Raw genomic sequence first — 23,314 nt, forward strand, 5'->3', positions numbered from 1 at the left:
AGCTCTGGGCTTGTGTCCTTAGTTTCAGTGAAGGAACTCTGAAAGCTTCAGCATACCAGGAAATTTTCCATGCTTCCAACTTTGTGGGGACAATTTGGAGATGGCCTCTTCCTCTTCCAACATAATGTTTGCCAGTGCACAAAGCAAGGTCTGTCAACACATTGATGAGAACTTGGTCTGGATGAGCAGGACTGGCCTGACCTCAACCTTTATAAAACACTTTTGGGATGATCACTCAAGTTCATGTGCAAATAAAAGCAGGTGAACAAATACTTTTGGCAATATGTTGTATCTTCCTGTAATTTAGGGACATGTAGACACTTAAAATGAGCATGCTCAGGTAGGAGCAATAACTGGAATGCTTCTGCAAGTTAGTAACAGTGTGGTTAATGCTGAAAAGAAGCCAGATGTGATTACACAGCAGCAGGATTGTGAAAAGCATCAGGAAGAACCCATCTTTATTATACCATTGTCTTTCAAAGGTTGTTATGATCGTCATAAAGTTGCCTCTCATGTTTTATTTTAGATCCAACTCTGGCTCCTACTGCACACCAGATCCTGCCGTCAGGTTACTGGTGGTCTCTGCTGTACGGCACCGTTGTCGCATTGCTGTGCCTTTTAGTGTGCCTTGTGGGAGCCCACATCTACGCCAAGGCCACTTTCATCATTTTCCTGGTGGTCATCTTCGTCCTGATCATGATCTTCATAAGCTTCTTTGTTGTGCGGCCTAAACCCATCACATTGCCGAGCTCCAGTTTCTTCAACGGGACAGGCCCCGGGTTTCCCACCACTGCCAATTATACTGGATTCAAGCTGGAAACGCTGTTGGGAAATCTGTACGGTAAGGCGGAGGAGTGATTGGAATAGAAAGCCTTGGGTAGATTGCTCATGCCAAGTTTTTACGATTTAATTTTTGTCAATGACACATGAAGGGATGCGTTTTCTTTCTTTGAAGTATATTATCAATAGAGAAGCACCAATCAGAGATTTTGTGACCGATTTCCAATCATTAATTTTTAGAAAGCTCTGTCTTACAAATACTGATTTTTGCCAATTTAGAGTATTTCCCAAATAATTGTTTTTCATATTCTGGATAAATAAAAAATGGAAGGTTTCCCTAAAATATTTAAACAAAGACAAAATGACTATAGGATTGACATTTTAAAGTCTTTTTTAGCATCTAATGCTATTGATTAGTGTGGTTAGCATTGAGTTAATAAGAGTCTCTTATGCCGTCTCTGAAACCACAATGATAATGATAACAACTGATTCTTCCTCCCAAAGTAAACAGCATTTACACCAGTGTGTCTTGTTGTCAGTGTGATCTGATAGCACATACGTGTGGTGCATTCACTTTCCCCCAAATCAGTGATCAGGGTCGGTAAGGCCTAAGGTCGGCTGATTCCAGTTATTAGAACGTTTTATGGAATGTGTCTAATAATTATTTATTTTAATTTTTCTATCTCATGGATTAAAGCTGCAATTTTTAAAGTCTGCCAGCATGGCAGCTTCCTGCAGATGTTATTGTGAAAGAGAGGAGAGGAAAAAAGGAATTGAGAGAGTTCACACAGCAGCTCTATATGCTCTCAGACTATTGCTTCAGCTGTGGGTCTAAAGATGCCAAGCAAGAGTTTTACTATTGCTGTCATCTGATCAGTGGCAGCACATATGACCATGAAACACTCTGATTAGTGATCCTGAAGCTTAAACACATCCTCTAAAGAGTTTCTATGTGGGTTTTGCCTTAATGTGGTCTACCATCTCCATTTCACCAGCTGGAACGTTCAAGTCATCTAATAAATTTTGTTTCTCATTTTTAGACAGAACCTGCTGTCCACCTGCTGCATATTTAGAAATTGTTATTGCATATTTCTTGTCACAAACAGCAGAACAGGAACATGCAGGATCAATAAGTATTATGGTTTGAATACGCCAGTAACTGTACTGATTTTGTGCAGACGTTTAAACCAGTAGGATGTGATCCCTCGCCTGGTTGACCACCTGCTGACCAGACAAGGAAGAGCACATGCTTTTTCTCCTACACTTGCTGGAACAGAACAACATATCTGACTCATGTTGACTGATGATTTGCATGTTCTTTGGATTCTAATTTCCACAATAAACCCGTCTCAGCTTGCAGGGATTTATTTTCAAGCACCTGATTACTGAGCCAATTGGTTGTAACTCAGGCCTGCACTCATGAAACCTATTTACACACACACGCACACCCCCCCACACACACACACAGAATAATCCTGATTTGTTTGACTTGCCACTTACACAAGCAACGGCTACACACGAAGATTTTATTTCATGATTTAAGGGAGCATTATAAAATTATTTTAATTAATTAATTATAAAAAAGACCTCAAAAAAATAAAAGAATCTAAAATGCACACAAAGTGGTGAGTTAATTAAAGTCTTTAAGCATTTTATACACCTTATCATGGTGACCAAAGATATTAAAACATTTGTTCATACATTAATGAAAAGAACAGACTGTAGTTCTTTATGAGGCTAAGTGTGAAATTACATTTTCCCAGTAAAATTAGGCTGATACTCAACAGAAAGGAATGAAGCATGTTGCTTGTTCAGAGGCTTTTAGAAACGATGAAGATTGATTTGTCGAGGTTTGCAGAGCAATGTCTGCCACCAAACAGAAGAAAACCTTCGGATGATGATGGTGGTGGTGGTAAAAGCACAACCGCAGCGATTTACTGTTTGTCCTTGCAGGTGGCTACTCTGTAGATTACACCACTGGGAATATGATGACCTTTGCCACTGTGTTTGCTGTGATGTTCAATGGCTGCACCGGCATCATGGCGGGCTCGAATATTTCAGGTAGGTGTGGGCATGTTATGGCCTGATCATTAAAGTCATCCAAAAAACAAGTCCGCCTTCATTTTTAATAAAATAAACTTAACGGATCGTAAAACCAAGATGAATACATTGCCAGATGAACAACAAAACCTTACATATTGTTGAAGCCCCTCAATTATTATTTGTAAACTCAATAAAACTGCAGAAGAACATTGTGTAAACATAGGGGCAATCTTTGATTTAAAGCCTGTAGCAATATGTTGAAGTACCCGCTGCATCTTTGATCTCATTAGTCTCAATGAATGGGCCACAGCACTGGTCAAAACAATGTCACTTCAGTCAGTTAAAGTTAATGATGGCGATGGCCTCACGGTTGGCTCTAGAACTATGAGGCATTCATCATCCACAGTCAATCCTCCTCCACCATGTAGGACAGTTGATGATTTTCCAAATGCCCTTTTTTTCCACTTATTGTTTTCTAAATGTCAGGTTTTACAAATGAAAATATTGTAAACAGCTAAGAAATATTTCCTCATGCGCCTAATGTTTAATATTTCAGCAATAGTGTATTGGGAAAACAATTTAGGATTAAATATATTAGGATTAGATGGAATTTAATTTGTGTAAAAACTAAAAACAGACCTAGAAGAAAAGGTAGCAGAAGTGACCAATGAGTCATGAAACGGTCCTTTTTTAAAAAGAATAACTCTTCAAACATGACTTTAAAATTCATGCATGTTCATGTTGTGTCAGTATTACATATTTTGCAGTAAACTATGTAATATCATGTTCAGGATCTGATGTTCAGGATGCTGCTCATGGTTTTTGGACTCAGAGTTTCTGCAGGAGAACTTTCTAACTGGGTTTCAGGCAGCTGCGTTTATGTACTAACAACACTTTATCATTTATACATTAGCATGTATTTCTAAAGGACTTTCTGACTCTGCAGAAAACGTTTTATAGAAACTTCAGTACTGGTGCATCTGGTTGGAGAATTTAGCTCCTAACATGTTTTCCATTTGTTTTCCACCTTCATAAGCGAAGCCTTTTGCTTTGGACATATTTAGAAATGTCCTGTTATTGCAGAGTGTGGCGCTCTGCTCAGGTCTCTTGCACACGACTGTCAGTTGAACGTCAGCTGATCGAATGACTTCAGACAGCAGCAGTGGCCAGTAGGATTTTAATTTTAATGTAAACGTCGGTGTAAAGTTGGAAATGACGCAGATTGTTAGGGAAAACCCAGAGTTGTTTGACTAAATTCACAAGTTGTGCAATATTCCACATTATTCACTGGATTCCATATTAATCGTTGGATTCTGCCCACATTTTCTGCAAAATGGAATTCACTGGCCTCTATTGCGTTCAAACAGGCTGCTGTTCACCATGAACAAACATTAAGGGAGTTTTGTGGGTTGCATGGCCTGACTTCAGGGGGAAGTTCCTGGGATGACTACTTCTGGGTAGACTGGAAGCTGTCCTGAAACTGTTTAGCCTCTAAACAGCCTTTCGCTTTGTAGAATTATGGCCTCTATGTAGGTATCAAATGGCCTTAAAACCATTTTCTGATTAAAGGGCACCGCTGACTGTTTGCTAGCATTATGTTACAACACACCTGAATGTTTCAGACCAAGTCCTAATCCTCGCTGCTGATCTGTTAGTTGGCTGCTAGCTGGCTGCTAACTAACTTCCTAATAAAAGTGAAAGCAGTAAGAATGGACTAAGTTTGTAACTCTTTGTCTGCCTGTGGGCTCAGCGTGTCAGAAATATTTCTCTGTACGATATCATGTCCTGCTGTTCATCTGAGGTTGTATTGACTGAATTTTAGGAACTGATGAGGACCAGAAAGGGTTTTTTATATTCAGATATGTCTGTATTGTGAATAGAAACAGGATGTACTTATTATTCATCATGACTAAACAGGTTAAACATGTTATCCACCAGGGGACCTGAAGAATCCCAGCTACTCCATCCCCCGTGGCACCATCACCGCAGTCATCTTCACCTTCATCACGTACATTCTGCTGAGCATTCTGGCGGCCTGCACCTGTGACCGGTCTGTAACAAACATTTTCTTCCCCATCTTTTTTGCCCAAGTTGTCATGTGGTTTGTGATCCTGGTGTTATGCATACCTTATTTTACAACCAAAGCATAAGCAGCGAATGTGCCCACAATTGAACATAAATCTACACATATTCAAGATAGTTAATTAAAGCTGTGAATATCATTGCACACTTGTAGTAATGGATGTTAGCATATTGTGTTTTCAGTAGGAGAAATCCAATGCTTGGAGACTGTCAGATAATACAGACAAAGTTAATTTTCTGCTTCATCAAACAGAACTGAAGCCTCTGAAAGTGGAAGCCAGTTTTAAACAGATCTATGCCATCTGAGTGTTATTCAGTGCTACGTGAGTGTATGACGATTATCCATGTGGGAGCCTTTGCTTTTGCTTTCATAAAGCTAGATGGTGTTCAACAACAGGAAATTATCTGATCTTTTAATTATTGTCTTTTATAAATGCTACAAACCAAACTCCTTTTTTGGGCATTTCGTTCACAAAATGCTTCTATTAGATTAGCCACTGTGACCAGTCTACAGCAAGGTTTTAATAAATGTTTTTGGTAAATACCATGAAACCGCTGTAGTTTATTGTAGGTTATTATAAGGTTATTATACCATGAGAATCCCATACTTTCCCATGCATATTAAAGTTACGTCCTGGGTTTAGACTTGGGCTATTATATTGTACGTGTGGGTATTTAAAATGAGCAGATGTATCACTTGAAATGCGTTAAGACTGTGCTCTGTAACCCGTTTATTTCATTGCCACCTAAAAATAACTGAAATTATGCGTAGCAACAGAACCATTTTAACATTTTCTTATGAAAATGTTAAATAAACTTGGTCAGTCTCACAATGGAAAAGCTTAGAAACAAGCAGGAGCAGAGCTGACTTGTCATTGACACAGAACCTTTGTTGCATGAAGGTTAGTCAAAGTGAGGATTAATAGCTAGGAAGAGGATGGTCAGTTTGCAATAACAGCTCATGTTAGCATTAGGGTTCAGGACTGTTGGCAGCCAGCAGAATCACATGCAAATAACTGCTAGAGCCACTGTTCTAGCAGATCTACTTCTGACCGTAAAACCTAAGGCTTGCAAGGAGGAGGAGCACATCTGTGAACTAAACAAGTGCACAGACAAAGATGCTAATCAGGAGTTTATAAAAACCAATTAACTGATCAGTCTGCAGAAAAGGCTAATGACAGAAGAATACTGTATATACAGGTTGTTGAAATACTGTTTAGGTCAAATTTAATTTTTCTTTCTTATTTTTTTCTTGGTAAATAAAAACAGGGAATTTGGATCTATTTGACTGAATTTTATTGGTTTGATCTAATTGTGCCTTGCAAAAGTATTCGTCCACCCATTGAACTTTTACACATATCGTCAGATTAAAGCCACAAGCTTTTAAGTATTTTTGGGGATTTTATGTGATAGAACAACACAGCATAGTGTATCATTCTGAAGCTGAAGGAAAGGAATACATGATTTTTAACCTTCTATGTCTAGGAAAATAACGAATGCTTTTGTATTCACAATGGTACTCTGATACCCTTAAATAAAATTCTGTGCAACTTTAAAAGTTCCCTTATTAGAGAATTAGTGCTGCTGAGGTCAGCAGTTTATTTATGCTCAGTATAAATCCAGCTGTTCTGTGAAGGCATCAGAGGTTTGTTGTGCCCCTTTTCCACTGGCTCCATTTGGCCAGCCCAGAACAGCTCTGCATGTTGTGTGTTGCATTTCCATAGACCCGCTTTCGCTATGCTGAAGGGAACGCCTCCTGGAGGCGCGGCTATAAAGCATCGTGTGTCGGGCTGCATAACCGCGAATGAAACACCCAACCGCCAATGTAAAGAAACAAAAGACAGAAACGGGTTACAAAAACAAGAAGTAACACTTCTATTGCCTGGGGATTAAATCTGCTGACTGCATTGACAATCAGATTTGATAAGTAGGATTTTGACATCTGTATTATTATTATTATTATTAAAGATTTCATTTTCCCTTTAATAGACTTGGAAATATTTGAATTAGGTCCCATTTTATTTCTAATAGTTGTTGCCTATATATTTATTCAGCTGCCGCTGAATATTGCAGTCTCCTATGATCGCCAGAAAGGCTTGCACCTCGTCGTTGCTCCAAGGTTGTGACTTTTCCAGATAACTGTGCGAACTCCATCATATGTTTCTCTCACTCGCTTGAATACACGTTTGAAAATGCCAGTTGTTTTCCTTTTACGGCTGAACGCGCTCACGGCCAATCAGTGAACAGCCGTTTCTTCACGTCACGTACAGTATTGACTCGGCCTCACTTAGCCCTGCCAAGAAGGAGGTACCAAAAAAGTTGGTTACCGATACTGAAATAACAGTAATGGAAATGCTCGTGAAGCGAGCAGAGTAGAGCCGAGTCGGGCCAAACCGAGCCAGTGGAAAAGGGACATTGAAGAACATTAGCGAACAAACAGCATTATGGAGACCAAGGAGGACAGCAAACAGGTCAGAGAGAAGGCTGTAGAGAAGATAAAAGCAGGGTTAGGTTCTAAAACAATGTTACCTTTAACATCTCAGAGACGTTTTCAATCTGTCATCAAGAGTATGGAAATGCAAGCTTACCAAGACATGGCCGTCCACCTAATCTGACAGTCTGGCAGAAAGAACATTCATTAATGAAGAAGCCATGATAGCCACAATAACTTTAGAGGAGCTGCAGAGATTGATAGCTCAGGTGGGATAATCTGTTAACAGAGAACTATCAGTCATGCAGTCTACAAATCTGGGAATTATGAGTGATGAGAAGAATGCAGTTATTGAAAGCTAGAAGAATTCCTGTTCAACCTTTTCCATAAGCCATGTAGGAGAAACAGAAAACACATGGAAGAAGGTACTCTAGTCAGATGAGACCACAGTGTAACCTTGTGGCCTGCATTTATGGTGCTGTGTGGGAGAAAACTAACAGTGGTCATCACTCTGAAAAGTCATCCCCACTGATAAAAGGAGAGGATTCGTTTTTAATTCTCCCAAGCAGCATGTGTACAGACCATCAGAACTGACATCAATGTGTCAGTGAATGAAATAAAAATATAGAATTAAAAGCTATCAGCTATCCAGTCAAAATTAAAGATTAATCTTGAATCCTCATATATTTATGATGTAACTCTGTTTCTTTTAAAGTATCAGTCGTTAAGAACTGTAGAAGCAACACCTGTTAATCTGCAAACCCATTAAAAGCATCTAAGTGACTGATACTGATTGGGTGTGGATGAAGCAGCCGCCTGTTATTTGAGGTTTCAACTTTTAAAGATTTAACATCTACCAATCAGTTACTCAGCTTTCCTAGGTGGTTGTGTTTTCACCTTGTTCTTAAGAGTAGGGCTGCTGAGTCTTAGGGTCCTTGAAGAGGCAGTTGGTGTTTATGTTTTCTCTCTTGTTTCTAACCATCTCTCTCTGGCTGTCAGCTGCTGAGTGCCAGAGTTGCTATTGATGTAGCCTTAAAAGCGAGTGTTGCCAAGGTGCTAAACTGACATGGCAGGGTAAAAAAGGAGCATTGCAGATCAATATGGCCATCATTTACCCTGCGGCATCGTCCTCCCTTTGTCTGCCTGCCACGCTCACTCTGTGATAAGAAGTTTCTCTGACCACTATCTCTCCCTCTACACAATTAAAGTCATACCTCTTCAACTTTTTCACATTTTGTCACATTACAACCACAAATTGTATTATGTTTGCTATTTTCAGGGATTTGATGTGATGGACCAACACAAAGAAGCAAATAATTGAAATGAAGTGAAATGAAAATTGAAAGTCAAAATTTCTTTACCCACAATATGTGGAAATGTGTCATTCACTTTTAGTATAAAGAGTATAAATGTATGATGCTCTGCAGAGGCCTTTTAAAGCACATCATTGAACTAACATGCCACGTATGGAGAGCTTTAATCAGAGAGGCAGCCAAGAGGCCCATGGTACCTCTGGAGGAGCTGCAGAGATTCACAGCTCAGGAGGGAGAATCTGTGGATAGAACAACTGGTAGTCATTCACTGCACAAATATGACCTTTATGGAAGAATGGCATAAACAGTGCTATTGTTGATTTAAAGTAATAAAGAAGGCACATATAAAGCCTTTACAAGCTGTAGGGGACATAGCAAATGTGCAAAAGAAGCTGCTCTGGTCAGATGAAACCAAAAATAAACCTTTTGGGCTACATTAGAAATGCTTTGGGTCGTGGAAAACCACCTGAAGAAACATGGTGGCAGCATCATGGTGCGGAGAGGCTTTTCTCCAGCAGGTGGTCAGAGTAAATGGGAAGACAGATGGAGCTAAATACACGGCAGTCCTTGAAGAAAACCTTCCAGAGGCTGTGAAACACCAGAGACTGGAGCTTAGGTTCACTTTGCTGCAGGACACTGTCCTTAAACATACAGCTGAGGCTACTGCTTAGGAGGATGCAGAAACAAGTCTGTTGTAGAGTATAAATCTCAGTAGTTAAGTCAAACAGGAAGGTTTTCTCAGTTAGGAACGTCTGGTGTTATAGACAGACTTCATCGATCGATGGTGCTGACTTTAGTTCATCTCTGTGTTCCTCAAACAAGAAAGCTGGTAAATACTGACAAACTGTATGCAGTGTTATGCAAGTACAGATACACCCACACAATACTGAGTAGGTTTTAAAAGTCCGCTAATTTGGTCACTGAGCATGTTCCTGAAATCCAACTATATTTACGTTTTGTGTAGAATTCATATGATCTGGCTAAACGGCTCACAGTGCAGTGTCAACATAACAGATTCTCATTCATGTAGGAAGGATTAGTGAACATGGGCGAAAGTGAAACAAGCCCCCTCTTCTCCATGCCTTTTGTTGTACTGCTTCATTCAGTCGCTTCTGGTCTGATTTTCACTTTGCTCTGACATATGGACTAAATCTGACTACGGATGAACTATGATCTAGCTAAAACAGCTGTTGTAAAAACATTACGGGAACAATGTCTGACAGTCGAATCCCGATTAAACATTTGGTTTTGTTCACCTGCACGTAGACCAGATGTCAGTTCCTGTGTATGTAGATTTGATGTCAGAAACGGGAAGAGAAGTTGTTTGTTTAACCTTAAACTGGTAAGGTTTGATTGACAGGTTTGCATTTCTTATCTTGTTTTTGGATTTCTGTTTACATCTGTGACTCACAAGGGGGTTTGTCGAGCCTCATTTAACAGCCCTTTGCAGTTCTTTTATATTTACCTGGTAATAGGACTGTGCAATGTGGAGAAAAAGTCACCAGACTAATTTGACACCTTACTTGTAAAAACCACCCAGCATCCTTAAAACAGCCACAACCAGGACATAAGAACTGATCCTGCAGAGAGTGGCTGCTTCCTTTGCTAAACAGGGTACATGGCCTTGAAAAAGTATACACCCCCGTGGCTTTTTACATCTTTTGTACAAGTCATGGTGGGGTTATAAAAAGTATCCAAATCATTCATGTTCCCCCGGAGCACCATCAACAACAACAACCGTGAGAAGAGAGGGACGCCCACCGAAACTCTCAGACCGGGCATATAGGGCATTAATCAGAGAGGCGGCACAGAGACCAAATATAACCCTGAAGAGCTGCAGAGTTTCTCTGTCAATTGCACCTCAATAAGCTGCACGCTCCATAGAGCTGGACTTTACTGAGTTAAAAATAAGTTAGTTAAAAATAAAAGGTTTTGAGTTTGCCAAAAGGCATGTGGATAACTCCCAAAATGTATGGAGGAAGGTGCTCTGGCCAGATGAGACTAAACTTCAACTTTTCAGCCTCCAAGGAAATGCTATGTCTGGTGCAAACCCAATACATCCCATCACCCCAAGAAAACCAGCCCCACCGTGAAACATGGTGGTGGCATCATCATGCTGTGGGGATGTTTTTTAGCAGCAGGGACTGGGAAACTGGTCTGAGTAAAAGAAAGGAAAGGATGGATGGTGCTAAATACAGGGATATTCTTGAGGAAAGTCTGCCTGTGATTTGGAACGAAGACGGAGGTTCACCTTCCAGCGGGACAATGATCCAAAGCAATGCCTTTTGCAGACTTTGTGCTGTTGCATCTCATCAATTAAAATATTGTTGAAATGTGAATTAATTTCAGTAATTCCATTTAACAGTGAAACTCATATGTTAATTCTACACATTGTTCTACACACAGTTATTTTTGTTAATTGTGATGATTATGGTTTAGGGTTAATGAAAACCCAACATTCAGTTTCTCAGAGAAGTAGAATGTTGCATACACCTCATTAAGATACTGTAATACATAAATGTCAACCAACTGAAAGATGTCTATGGGGTTTATGTCAGACCAGCTTGATCCAAGCACGGTGAGATCCTGGTCATTTAAGTAGAATTAGGAAAATGAAATCATAAAGTTCTCTTAAATGTCCCGGTGGACAGCTGTGCTGTCTTTGGACCTAATAAAACACAGTTTACTGAGACAAGCAGATAATCTGGCTCCCCAAAACATAACTGACCATGGAAACTTCACCAGACCTCAATAAACTGCCTCTCCATTGTTCTACCAGACTCTGGATTTCATGGATCCTTGATTTCCAAACAAAATGTTACTTTTGAGGTTCATTGCAATGCATTTTTATCTCCTGCTTTTTTAAACTCTTACCCCTGCTTTAATGAGAGAGATGGAGATTGTAATCTCTAAAACAGGATTTTATTACTATTATCATTAAAGTCTACAAGATAAGGAGGGAGTTGACATTTTACCGAGTCTTTAGTGTCTCTTATTAGCAATGATAATGGTGAGGGTGGCTGGCATTTCAAAATCCACTATCTCACTTTGTATTCCTTGAAGGCTGTTGGTCATCTCTGTTGATGTGGAGTTTTTAGGAGGCGGCCAACATTTCCAAATCCAGCATGTTCCATGATAGAGGTTGAAAGGTAGAGCAACTTGCTGTTCTTTAACATTTATGTTATCTGCTGAAGTCTGGCTCTTATAGTTAGAACTACAAACATGTCTCAACATGTTGTAGAAAATACAGTTTACCTATAGATAACTCCTTGCGTCTCGGTGCTTCCTGTAACTTCATTTTAAGCACCTTACTGATTCTGAAAATAGCTTTAAAAATAACTTTAAGCCTTCACTCAATAAGAGCACCCATTTCAGTTCAGGTCACCAACCAGTTTCTTAGTGCAACTAAACAATGCCTACAGCATATCATGAAACTATATTGAGTTTGTGCACAGACGTCAGAGAAAGACAGATTTTCTGAAATAAAGATGTGTTGTTTCTAATTTTCTAAGAGGTAATAGTTTTAGAAATCTGGGGGAACGAAATTCAACCTGAATGCTGGTTTGTCTGTCTAATCAGTGTTTTTGTAAAACCTGTTTTGAAATATTTTAATAAATCTCATAACCTAAACCGGGGCTTTTCTCTCCTAAAACTAGATGGCAGCTCAGGCACACAGCACTTTTAGAGAGTTAACATAAAAAATATACAACAACATAAATCCTTCCGTAATGTAACAACCCAATATAGCTTATTTGTTAGAAGTAATGATGTATGGTTAAACAAATGTATCATTTCTTACAAACTTCTTCTGCTCTTAAGCAGGGCAAACAAACAGTCTAAATTATGCACCGTACACATAATTAGATAGAAGAGAACACTTTTTCATATTCATAAGAGCTAAATGATTCTAGAGGCAATTACACCACAGTTATGGCAAATAAAGACCTCGCCGGCAGCTTCATAAGAAGAGTTGTAGTTGGTAATTATAGGAAACAAAGCCATGCTGACAAACGGGCTCATAAAAGCCCAAAAGCCTTCATGGCACAAGAATACTAAATCAGTTTTTTAAAGAAATGACTGAAATAATTAACATTTTCTATGCAAATAAAAAGCATCAAGAAGAGTTACCAAGCTGTTATTTCATGATAAATGCAGAGTAAACACTACATACAGTGGTTTTTAGTGATACTAGTTGAGGAATGCAGGTGTTGCATATGGATTATGTTAGAACCAAAACGTGTACCAGGTACTTTTTATCGAGTGTGAAATAAAAACTAAACACATGTTGTTACACCTGTTGTCCAAAGGGTGGCAGTCATGCCATCTCTCTACAAAATCAGTGAGTCCTCATCTGGTTAAACTAATAGTCACATCAAACTTTCAAATTCGACTTTTTATTTGGATTTCTGCATCGTGCAAATGGTAGATTTTAGTAGGTAGAGCAGTATAGATTTTAAACATTTAGAAGTGAATGGGTCCATCGGTGCCAGGGCTACCTTAGCCGAGGCAGCTGACTGTCTCAAAGCATCTCCATTCACCCAGATGTGAGCAGCTGACAGTGTGGGCTCATTATAGCAGGGAATGAGGTCAGGAGACTCAGAGTTGGCACCTTCTGAAACGGATTAGGCTATGACATGCCTCAACTATCAGGAATTATTTCTAGAAAATGGGAAGATGTCTGTGATTTGTGACATTTTTAGAAAGTCAAGGTAGTTTTAAAAATAGACCAGTCATTATTATAGTAATGGATTACTATACAGAATATGTAGGACCATGAAAACATATAGTGACAACAACTTTTTATTCTGGATTCAGCCATTCTAGTTGATCATTCCCACTTTAAGAAAGGTTATACAATGGTACGCTGGCCTTTAGTCATAGGAACAACACATCTGAGAGATTTAATTTACTGCTTTGTTTTTTTTTTTTAGATAAGTGCAATCAAGCTTTTCATGACGATTAACTGACAATTTACTGAGAAAATGAGTGGACACAAATGTAGTCGGTTTTGACATAACATGCCAGAATAGTCAAAGGACTGGGGATGTGAGGAGGTATCTATTAACCTCCAGTGACCAGCCAACCAGCCATGACTGATTGCCCTGTTACTACTTTATTAGCCTCTTTGGGTAGTGTGTATATGTTATGCGTGCACTCACGTGTGTGTGTGTGTGTGTGTGTGTGTGTGTAGCTACAATTTAATTTAGTTGTTTTACTCTAATGTACATTGAGCATAGGGTAGGAGGTTCTCATGATTTTACAACCTAGTGTAAAAATATAGTTTCAAATTTTTACCACAAAAATGAAGAACCAAAAAATATAATCCTGATTTCTTTTATGTAACACAGAAAAGCAACAGTTATTTCTATTGCTGGCAAGAACATATATTATGTAACCTTTGATATACTTAGCACCACAGGAAAGTAAATTTGTATTTGGTTTATCAGGTCTTTTGTGTAAAACTGCTTCATTAAATCTAAAATACTGTTGGAAAGGCGGTTTATTTCCCTTTAATTGGTGCCACATGTGTAAGGATAAAATGCATTTGTGGGTTGAGCAGCCAAGGAATTAAACAGCATAAAATTTACTGCCATTAGGAATTGTTACAACTAAGAAATAATCAACCAACCACAGATATCCTTGCTTAGTATTTAGATCCTAAACTATCATTGTAGAGAATTGCCTTGTTAATAATGTTAACTGCCTTATTGAATCCTTTTTTTTTGGCTTGACTGATGTGTGTGTATATGTGTGGATGTGTGTGTGTGTGCATATAATTGGCACCCACCATACTATGTGTCTGTGACCTGTGGGCTTGTCCCACCCTATGCTATATACGCCTTTGTATTAATAACCTGACTTGATAATTATATTAATTTGAATCTGCCGGGCCTTCTTTTGTGCTGCTATCTCTGACATGCAGCTTTGTGAACCCGGGTACAATCCGCTTACCCCCCCAAAGTACTTCTGTCTGTCGTTTCTCCTCTGTATTCAGCCTCCACCCCCCTGCACGGACTTAAACTCTGATTCATCTGGTTTCAAACAGCTGTTTGCTTTAAACCCATTTTATTCCTATATTCTCTGGAAAAGACATTTCTCTTTTGTTCTTGTGCTAACTTTGTAGTTTTAGTTTCTCTCTTTCTTTCAGTTTTGTTCGTTTTTCTCCCAGCTTTGGTTACTCCTCAGTTGCGTACTTTTCCTTTTTCACTCATTTTACACATTAACTCTTGCCCCTTCCTCTTTAACCTGTGCCAGAACTTTTAAACTTTTCCTGTGTTTCAAGACAATCATCTATTTTTGCACATTACTGACTATAATACGGTCCTGACCATAAAGATTCCAATTAACCTAAAGATGGAACACATTTCTGGTGCTTTAATTTCTCAGGCGCTGCCTATGCTAACTACACATGCAATCATATGTGGTTTAAAAAACTGGAATTAGAATTGTTTTGGAAGGATCTTTTAAATCTTAAAAGTTGAATCAAACCCAATGCAAAAGCACAACCATGCCCCCAGACAAATTTTGGAAAATCCCATCACAGTTGGCGGTGCCAAGAGACAGTAAGGGGCACAGCTAAGTGTGGGGATGAGCGGAGGGGGTTAAGCAGGGGGGGAGGTCAGGTTGAATGAGAGTGAGCAGAATAAGGCTGGTAGTTTTGCCTCAGATAGATCGTTTCAGGTGGAGGATTTTACCCCCCCTCATCACCGGAGGTTACAGAAAGCTTTGTGGAGCCCAGTGGGCCCGAGCCTTATCAGTTCTACCTTCTCGCTCTAGGCGCTGACTCAACGATGCCCGAAGCCTGTGCTGCCGAGGCAGCGGAGGACAGAATGGGTCCACTTTGGCTTTTGCACAGTAACATAAAGATGGCACCCTTAAGGCCCACTGTATATAATTTATCTGCAACAAAAGTTAATATGGGGTTTAATTCCACCTTAAGGCCATATCTGCATGCTTAAGATCTTCTCTTAAATGTTGATGTTGCTACCGCCCCCTACTGATCAGAAGAGTTATTACATTTTTGATTGAGATCTGTAGGGATGTTGATTTTTCTTTAAATGTTTTTTTTTTTATCTTTGTAAAAACATGAGAAAATAAATATGGGGAAAACATCCAGAGTAATCTAGCCAGGGCCTGTTTTGGCTCCACTCCATCCTCCCCTCATTCCCAGGGTTGTCTTTCTCCTTGTCAGACTGTAGTTCTTAGATGGCAACACGGCCGGCCTCCCTGCTCTGCTTTCTCCACACTCTCATCCTCCCTGTCAGATTCTCAGGCACTATCACCCCACAGCAGCGTTTTTGGCCTCCACTTCTTCTACCTCCATCCTCTTTTTGTCTATCATTCATCCATCCAGCCACCAACCATACTCCCTCCTTTAATTATCTCTTCACTGCAGTGATTACGTTCACCTTTGAAGAAGGGGGTTTAACAATGGCAGCATCACAGGCCAAGTCTTTCACCACTGTGTTCCTTCTGAATAAAAAGCTGCAGCTGATGGACAGACATTTTACAGCGACATGGTGCTAGGAGAGAAATAAGGGTTGGACTGAACCTTGGTACTGGAAAAAAAAAAGATTTGTCTTCTTTGTGTAACCCCCAACAATCAATGTTTTGGTTACAAATATTTAAATTTTACTTAAGAATATTAAGTATTTTAAACAAAATCCCTGCTATTATTGCCTCTACGTTATGGCTTTTTGCAGCAATACTGAACATAATTATGAGGGAAATGTTGCCTGGAACGGTTAGTAATGGTAGAAAGAAACTGTGCTCTCTTTCATCCAGGCATTTGTTTGTCATTGATAGTTGGCTGCACATAACTTCTGATATCTCTTGTTCAAAGACAAACCTTATTGTTCGTCTTTGCATGTCAGATCCACATAAGACACCTGCCGTAAAATGTGTCACAGGACATGCCAACCAGTGTTTCTAAACCTGTCTGCAAGCCATCTTAAAAGAAAAACTTGAAAACTTAGAAGCTGGGGTATGTATTTAGGTGGTAGTGATCGAGCTACAAGGCCGAACGACTTCATCAAATTAACTCAGAAAGCTATTAGGGTGAAGCACTTAGATTTAGAACTAAGGAGAAGAGATAAGCTTTCAAGCGATATCAATGAGACTAAATAAATATGCAAAGGAGGAAAGACTTTGTTGCTTTGTTGGAGCACTTGGTGACATAATCTATCTTCCCTCTTGAGGCAACCCAAGCTGGATAAAGTTCACCATCACCCATGGGTTTATCATATGTGGATGCTATTTGCTTTACTAAAGACATTTATAATTTGGAGGTTTGCCCAATATTTCTGCTTAACCTCTTGCCACATTGGACAGGATTTTTATGCCGATTTGTGACCTTATTTTCCCCTTCCGACATGCCCCCGATCATTGTGAAGGCTCTTAAGATAATCTTATGAGATATTCCTGCTTGGCCCGACATCCTACCGTGTCGGGAGTTCCCCGAGGCACGAGCAACCAGCCTGTTGAATGTGACGTGTAGCCAATCAGAAAGCAAGGTGATGGAAACACGGAGGGGAATTACTCTGAACTCATGATTGATCTCAAGAGGGTTGACAAGATTTTCTGTCAGACCAAACCTGTTATATCTACAATTTTGTATTGTCATGTGGGGTCTCTGAGGTTTTGAAAATCAACCAACATTTTTCAAATCTTGCCGTGTGAATCAGGCATAACAAGATGTTTCAAACCTTTTAAATCTTTATCCATGAAGGATTGGATACGATCCATGGTGTGTGTTTTTAATTGTTTGAGTTAAATGACGTATTTCCAAGAGACAAGCTGCTGTTACTGGCTTGTATTGTCCAGGTACACAGAACCAGGATAAAAAAAAGGCTGCCATTTTCCTCCTTTGAATCACACCTTTTTTAAATGCATTAATCACAAATGTTACATTAATACCAACATCATTTCTGGAAAATCTGTCCAGAAATGATGAAATCGAGAGGCTGAAAACTAAAAAATACTAAATGGAAAGCAGTCATAATAAGTTTAGTGTTGAATATCAAGGAAAGATGTTCTAAGCATGTTCTAAGATAAAGGAGAGAGACAACACAATAAAATCTTAGACATGCATCTGCAGTTTTATGAGGGAAGAGAAGGCTAGGGACTGAGAATAGGATGATAGAGGAAAAGAGGGGGATATTGTGTGTGTGTGTGTGTGTGTGTTTGCACACGCAGAGGCCTTGTTAGTTATTGATCCCATTTAATAATCCTTAACCACAGTCTACTCTCCTGAGAGCACTTAACTGTGCCCCCCATCCCCTGCCTCCCTCTCTGTCTCTTCCATCCCATCATTCCCTCAGTGTTTTTGCTTTCTATTTTGCTCCTCTCCCTCAGTTGCTACTTGTTCTGTCTCTGGTCATCATCATTGTCCCCAGCGAGCTGTGGGTAAACTCTGACAGTACCTGCAAGGTCAAGGAGAATTGGGTCTAAAGACCAAAAGTAAATCCCAGCAGTGAGGGGTCTAGTTCTCTGTTGGTGCATTTGTTGCTATGGAGTCAATCCAGATGTGTTCGAGAAGCTCACTCTAGGAAAACAGGTCCAAATGCACAGTAAAGTCACATTGGCCTTCTGTGAATAAAGATCTGTGTGTTCAGGCAGTTTCTGCTCGGGCTTTAAGTGTGCTCGAAGGGTTTTCATTCTGCCTTTGCTTGCAAAACTGGTTCTTTATTGTTCTTTGCCACTGGCACAGTGTAAAAAAGTCCCCTTTTCATGTCTTTCAGCCAAGGTGTTATACTTTTATATCACACACTTGACATTCAACAATGGTTATGATTACACTGCACTTGTATGAACCAGGCACTTTCACTCACCCTGTTCTTTGTCAAAAAAATCAGGTTTAAAATATTCACGTTGGAAAATTAAGGGGGGTTCTTTTACTTTGGTCTTTAGCCTTAGAGTTTGTAAGCGAGAGCTTGCATTAGATGTTAGCCGACTGGGTTTTTTACAAGTGGGCATTTAGGAAACCGAAGCATTAAATAAATATGCTGCCATTTGTGTTTGTGGAGCTTGACCCATGCTAGAAACGAATACATCAACTTACCTTTCCTTCTTGCTAATAGTCTGTTGTTTGTTCTGTCTCTCAGTGGAGTGCAGTAATTACTCTCACCCCTTCAACAAGGATCAACATTTACTTTTTAATTGCTGCACAAAATAAATACAGTGGTTGCTCCATATAATTTTCTTACTTTGCACATGACCCATTGTGAAGATTGTTGCACAATAAATTATTTTACACTTACATTTCAAGGGTTTTTCTTCAATGTGGAGCTTTGCTTGCGAAAGTAAATGAATAAGCTCTTAATGATTTTTCATAACCTAATATAATGAAGCAATTCATTGAAATGGACCAACTTTTTAATTACACTAAGTTATTAGCAAACTTATCTTATAGTGCAAATAATAAAGTAAACCTGGAGAGAAAATTAGATTTCTTGCATTTCCCTACTATTCTAAACGGACTATAGATTTAGATGCAAACCTCTTCATAGTCAATCACTGTCCTTGACCCACCTTTGACTGGTTTTTACTTCAGTCTGGTCCAGCTTCGCACGGATTTTTCTGCAGCATATGTACCTAGCACCATTTTCATTTTGAGTTATGAATTTAGCAATTGATAAAATTATGCTGATGATTATTATGTGGGTTAAATAAGTAAACCTTCAATTCCACCTTTACTGCAGACAGTTTAGGGGACTGATCATCAGGCTGTCTGACCACCTTTGTGGAAGCCGACGTTCTGGTGTTTACACAATGCCAAGAAGGAAACACATCCGCAGTGGAATAAGAGAAGCGGTTCTTCCTACTATGTTTGTGATGTACATTTTTTTAACTGTTTAGCTTTCCTGAAAGTATGCTTAGGTAATTGATATTATTATTTTCTGCCAGGGTTGTATAAATATTCCAATATTGCTATTGCACTTTATTATCTATTGGTATATTAACTTAAGCTAGAAATTCAAATATTTACCTTATGCCCGGTTCACGCGGCAAGATTTTAAAACTGTCGGTTGATTTTCAAAACCCGAGAGACACCACACGTGACAAAAAAAAAAATCATAGATATAACAGGTTTGGTCCTACAGTGTGTGGTGTTCAGCCAGACGGCAAGCCCAACACACCACACACCAACAGATTTTATTCATGAACATTCAGATGTAAGACAGGAAATCTCGTAAAGCCTCTCAAGATCAAACGTAAGTTCAGGGTAAAACCCCTCTGTGTTTCTCTCACCTCGGTTTCTGATTGGCTACATGCGCGCTCATGCCTCAGGGAACACACCACACAGAATGATATCGGGCCAAGACAATCCAACATGTTGAATATCCCCGATTTGAAGTCAGAGCGGTCCAGACGTCCTTCCGAGCAGACTAGATCACTCTTAACACACCACACACAGCAGGAATATCTCATAAGATTATCTTAAGAGCCATCATGATGATCGGGGCATATCGAAAGGAGAAGATTAGGTCGAATAATAAATCAGCAAAAGAAATCCTGTCGTGTGAACCAGGATGTTACAATCCAGATACGTTTGTTTTTTAGATTTTTGTGGATGTTCCAATTTGAGCCAAAGGTTCTCCAATAATTATAATTGCTGAAGAAAACAAGAGACGGTGAATAAACCTTAGTTTGAGGCGATGTTTTAACTGTGGTGGGGGTCATGTGTTTCTAGTAGAAAGTTAGCACCCTTTTAATAGCTCCTTGTTCGCAGCCAGTTAGTCCTGAACCAAATGTTTAAAGATTAATTAAACCAATCCCTGGTTTACTTAAACCGTTATTTCTTTTGGTGAAAACACCAAAAGGCCCTGAAGATGGTATGTAAATCATAGTTTCCAGTTCAGCCCAAACTAAAGACCGGTTGCACAGGTTTTTTAAGAGAGTCTGGTCTGCATTTAACTGAATAATCATTAAGCATCAGATGCTATTTTCTTTAGTCTTCTTTGCAAAACCTTTTGAACTGAAGGAGGCTGATTGTTCAACCTGATATGAGAAGCTTCGTGCATAACCCAGGAAATGAAAGAAACCTCAAGTGAAATGACTTTTGTAATGAATATTGACTTTCTTGTCTATTGTTTGTGTATTCCTCGGACACAAATGATAACTTAATGATGCACTGCGTATGACAGTGATGTTAGCTATCAGCCTAAACCCTCTCTCTGTAATTAGCTCTGGTCACATTTGAGCCTTCATTGAACATTCTGTTGGATCATTAGGCTGGGTGATCTTGAATAGTTACTCTCCCTCCAAGAGCTGCATAAGATTCTTTTGTGACTTTCACTTGTTTTATGATTTTTTTTACTCCTAAACACTCAAGTATGCAGCCCGCCCTTGGTGTCGGCGCTTATTTTTCATCCCATTTGAGAAATCAAGCATAATTAATCTATAATGTTCAACAAAAGCGCAGGTGAATTATCAGACACACAAACACACAGGATGATGGATTAAAATATGAATACGCATGAATACACAATTGATGGCATGAATAAGAATTGGTAAACAAATGAGCTGAAGGACGGAGCTGGATGGGAGGAGAGGGAACAATCGACCAAACAATCTCTGTGGGCTCATTTTAGTCACTGAGCTGTGTTTCCTCCTCTTTTCTAAACAAGCCCCTTTAATCTGTCACTCGGTCTCTCTCTCGCTTTTGTTCTCCTCTTTATTCCTACAGCAGAGCTCATTTGAGCTGAATGATCTGATCAATAATTACGATCACTAGCACTACTACACAGCCAGCCACCCACACACATATAGTCATATATACATGCTCAATACTCCCTTGGTAATGAATACACAGCTTGTAAGAGAAAGAAAAAAACTCATAAAAACATAATGTGCATTCTGCTTTAACCCAACGTATTGACCTCACCCTCCCACCCCTCCCTCCTCTCTCATACAGACTCCTACCATTTGTCAACACTGTCGCCCAGTCTGCAGCCTCTTTGTTTCGGAGAGGCATTTAGGAAATGTCAAGCTTTCTAGATTAATTTAGCTGCTGTTTCACATCAGAGAAATTAATATTCAACCTATATGTTTTGACTCTTTTAAACAAACACTATGTTAGAAATCTTTTGGTGTTTTGCACTGTTTTGCTTTACAAACATGCTAAGCTTAGTAACACTTGTCTGGTGCCCAGTTCCCTCACTTTAAACCTATGTGCTGTTGATTTTTGATGTTAAGTTGGTTCAGGCAACGTACAATTCCAGATTGTAAAAATCAAGCGCTTCATCCTATCAGTATTCCAAGTAAAAAAACTGGTTGTTCCTAACCACTCCTGACACCCAGTAGGGATGCCACTCATTTTATTATGAGAATCTCATACAGGACTGTACATAGTGTCAACGTCTCATGGCAACTCACAGGAGTAACAGCAGAGGGTTAGCATCAGTTCCCCATGCCACCTTCATCCTCTGAGGTCACAATGAGGTGGACAGACTTCAAAGCATGAAATAGGGGTGAGAGGTAGGGTTAGGGATGGCCATCAAACATTTTCGATACCTTCACCAATATCGATACCTTCACTTCGATGTTGGTTCCTGAACGATACTTTTTTCGATACCAGTTTTATAATATAAATTCTAAGAAAAAGAAAATTACATTACATATTAAAGTACAAATCTTGAGTTTTATTTTTAACTCAGATTTTTCCATTCCAAGCACTTTTCTTACATAAAACAAATTATTTTCAGTAAAAAAAAAAACAGTGACAAGTCAGTGTCTAAAACTGAGGAGAACATAAAAATAACAGTGAAGATTAGGTGAGCTGTTTAATTTAACCAGCCGAACCAATGGATGAGCATATTTTTAAGTGTTATCTGTTAATGTCAATCTTTAGTTAGCTTTTGATTCAGCTAGTTACGTAGCAATAAAATAAATCTACACTCTAACTCGGCGCAATGCACGTATTAAGTTGTAGTAATGTTAACAAACGTAAAGTTGCCTGTTGAAATCCCAGACACAGTGCTGTCCTCGGTACTCTCTGATGAGGTAGAGTCTGGTGGTGGAGATTTTAAATCGCGCCGCTCCGGTTATGTACTGCCCATGCGCTGCTGAGAGGAGGATGGCTGTGCTCACTTTTCTTGCAGTCAAACACTGAGCAACTTTCCGCTCTTACATTGATCCCGTGCACGGTTATGTGCTTCATCAAATGAGTTGTTTTGCCAGCCTTAGCAACAATGTCTTTTTTGCATATATTGCATTGCGCACAATTGGCATCAATCTTTCTAAAGTGAAGCTGCATTTTTGACCTCGGTGGCATTTTTAAGCAGTTTGACGACGCTCGCAACCAGCTCACAACACAGATACAAGTGAACCCCGTCTGTAGGCATAACCACGTATGTATTTTCGTGGATGATGTAATCACGTTTAACGTTACAGCCAATCACCGAAACATGGCACCGAAAGACAAGTCATGTATTGATACTCCGTAAAACCGAAGCATTTCGGTTGGTACCATAAAAGAACCAAAGTTCGGTACCCAGCCCTATATAGGGTACACCTTTGACAGGTCACCAGTCCATCACAAGACAAAATAGAAACACACAGGAAAACCATCTGTGCATGCACCCACTCTCACCTATGGACAATTTAGAGAGACCAATTAACCTCTTTTTGGACTGTGGGAGAAAGCCGGAGTACCCGGGAGAAC

General features: G+C 39.5%; 1 protein-coding gene across 1 annotated transcript in view; it reads left to right on the forward strand.

The window, feature by feature from the left end:
- Positions 1-23,314, forward strand: part of zgc:153039 (uncharacterized protein LOC767698 homolog) — a 94,735-nt gene that overhangs the window by 10,706 nt on the left and 60,715 nt on the right. The window contains exons 4-6 of the mRNA XM_047391930.1: positions 527-841; positions 2,734-2,841; positions 4,762-4,873. Coding sequence (XP_047247886.1) covers positions 527-841; positions 2,734-2,841; positions 4,762-4,873 — 535 coding nt within the window. The remainder of the gene's footprint in view (positions 1-526; positions 842-2,733; positions 2,842-4,761; positions 4,874-23,314) is intronic.

This window comes from Girardinichthys multiradiatus, chromosome 18 (assembly GCF_021462225.1).
Source record: "Girardinichthys multiradiatus isolate DD_20200921_A chromosome 18, DD_fGirMul_XY1, whole genome shotgun sequence".
NCBI classification, from domain to species: domain Eukaryota; kingdom Metazoa; phylum Chordata; class Actinopteri; order Cyprinodontiformes; family Goodeidae; genus Girardinichthys; species Girardinichthys multiradiatus.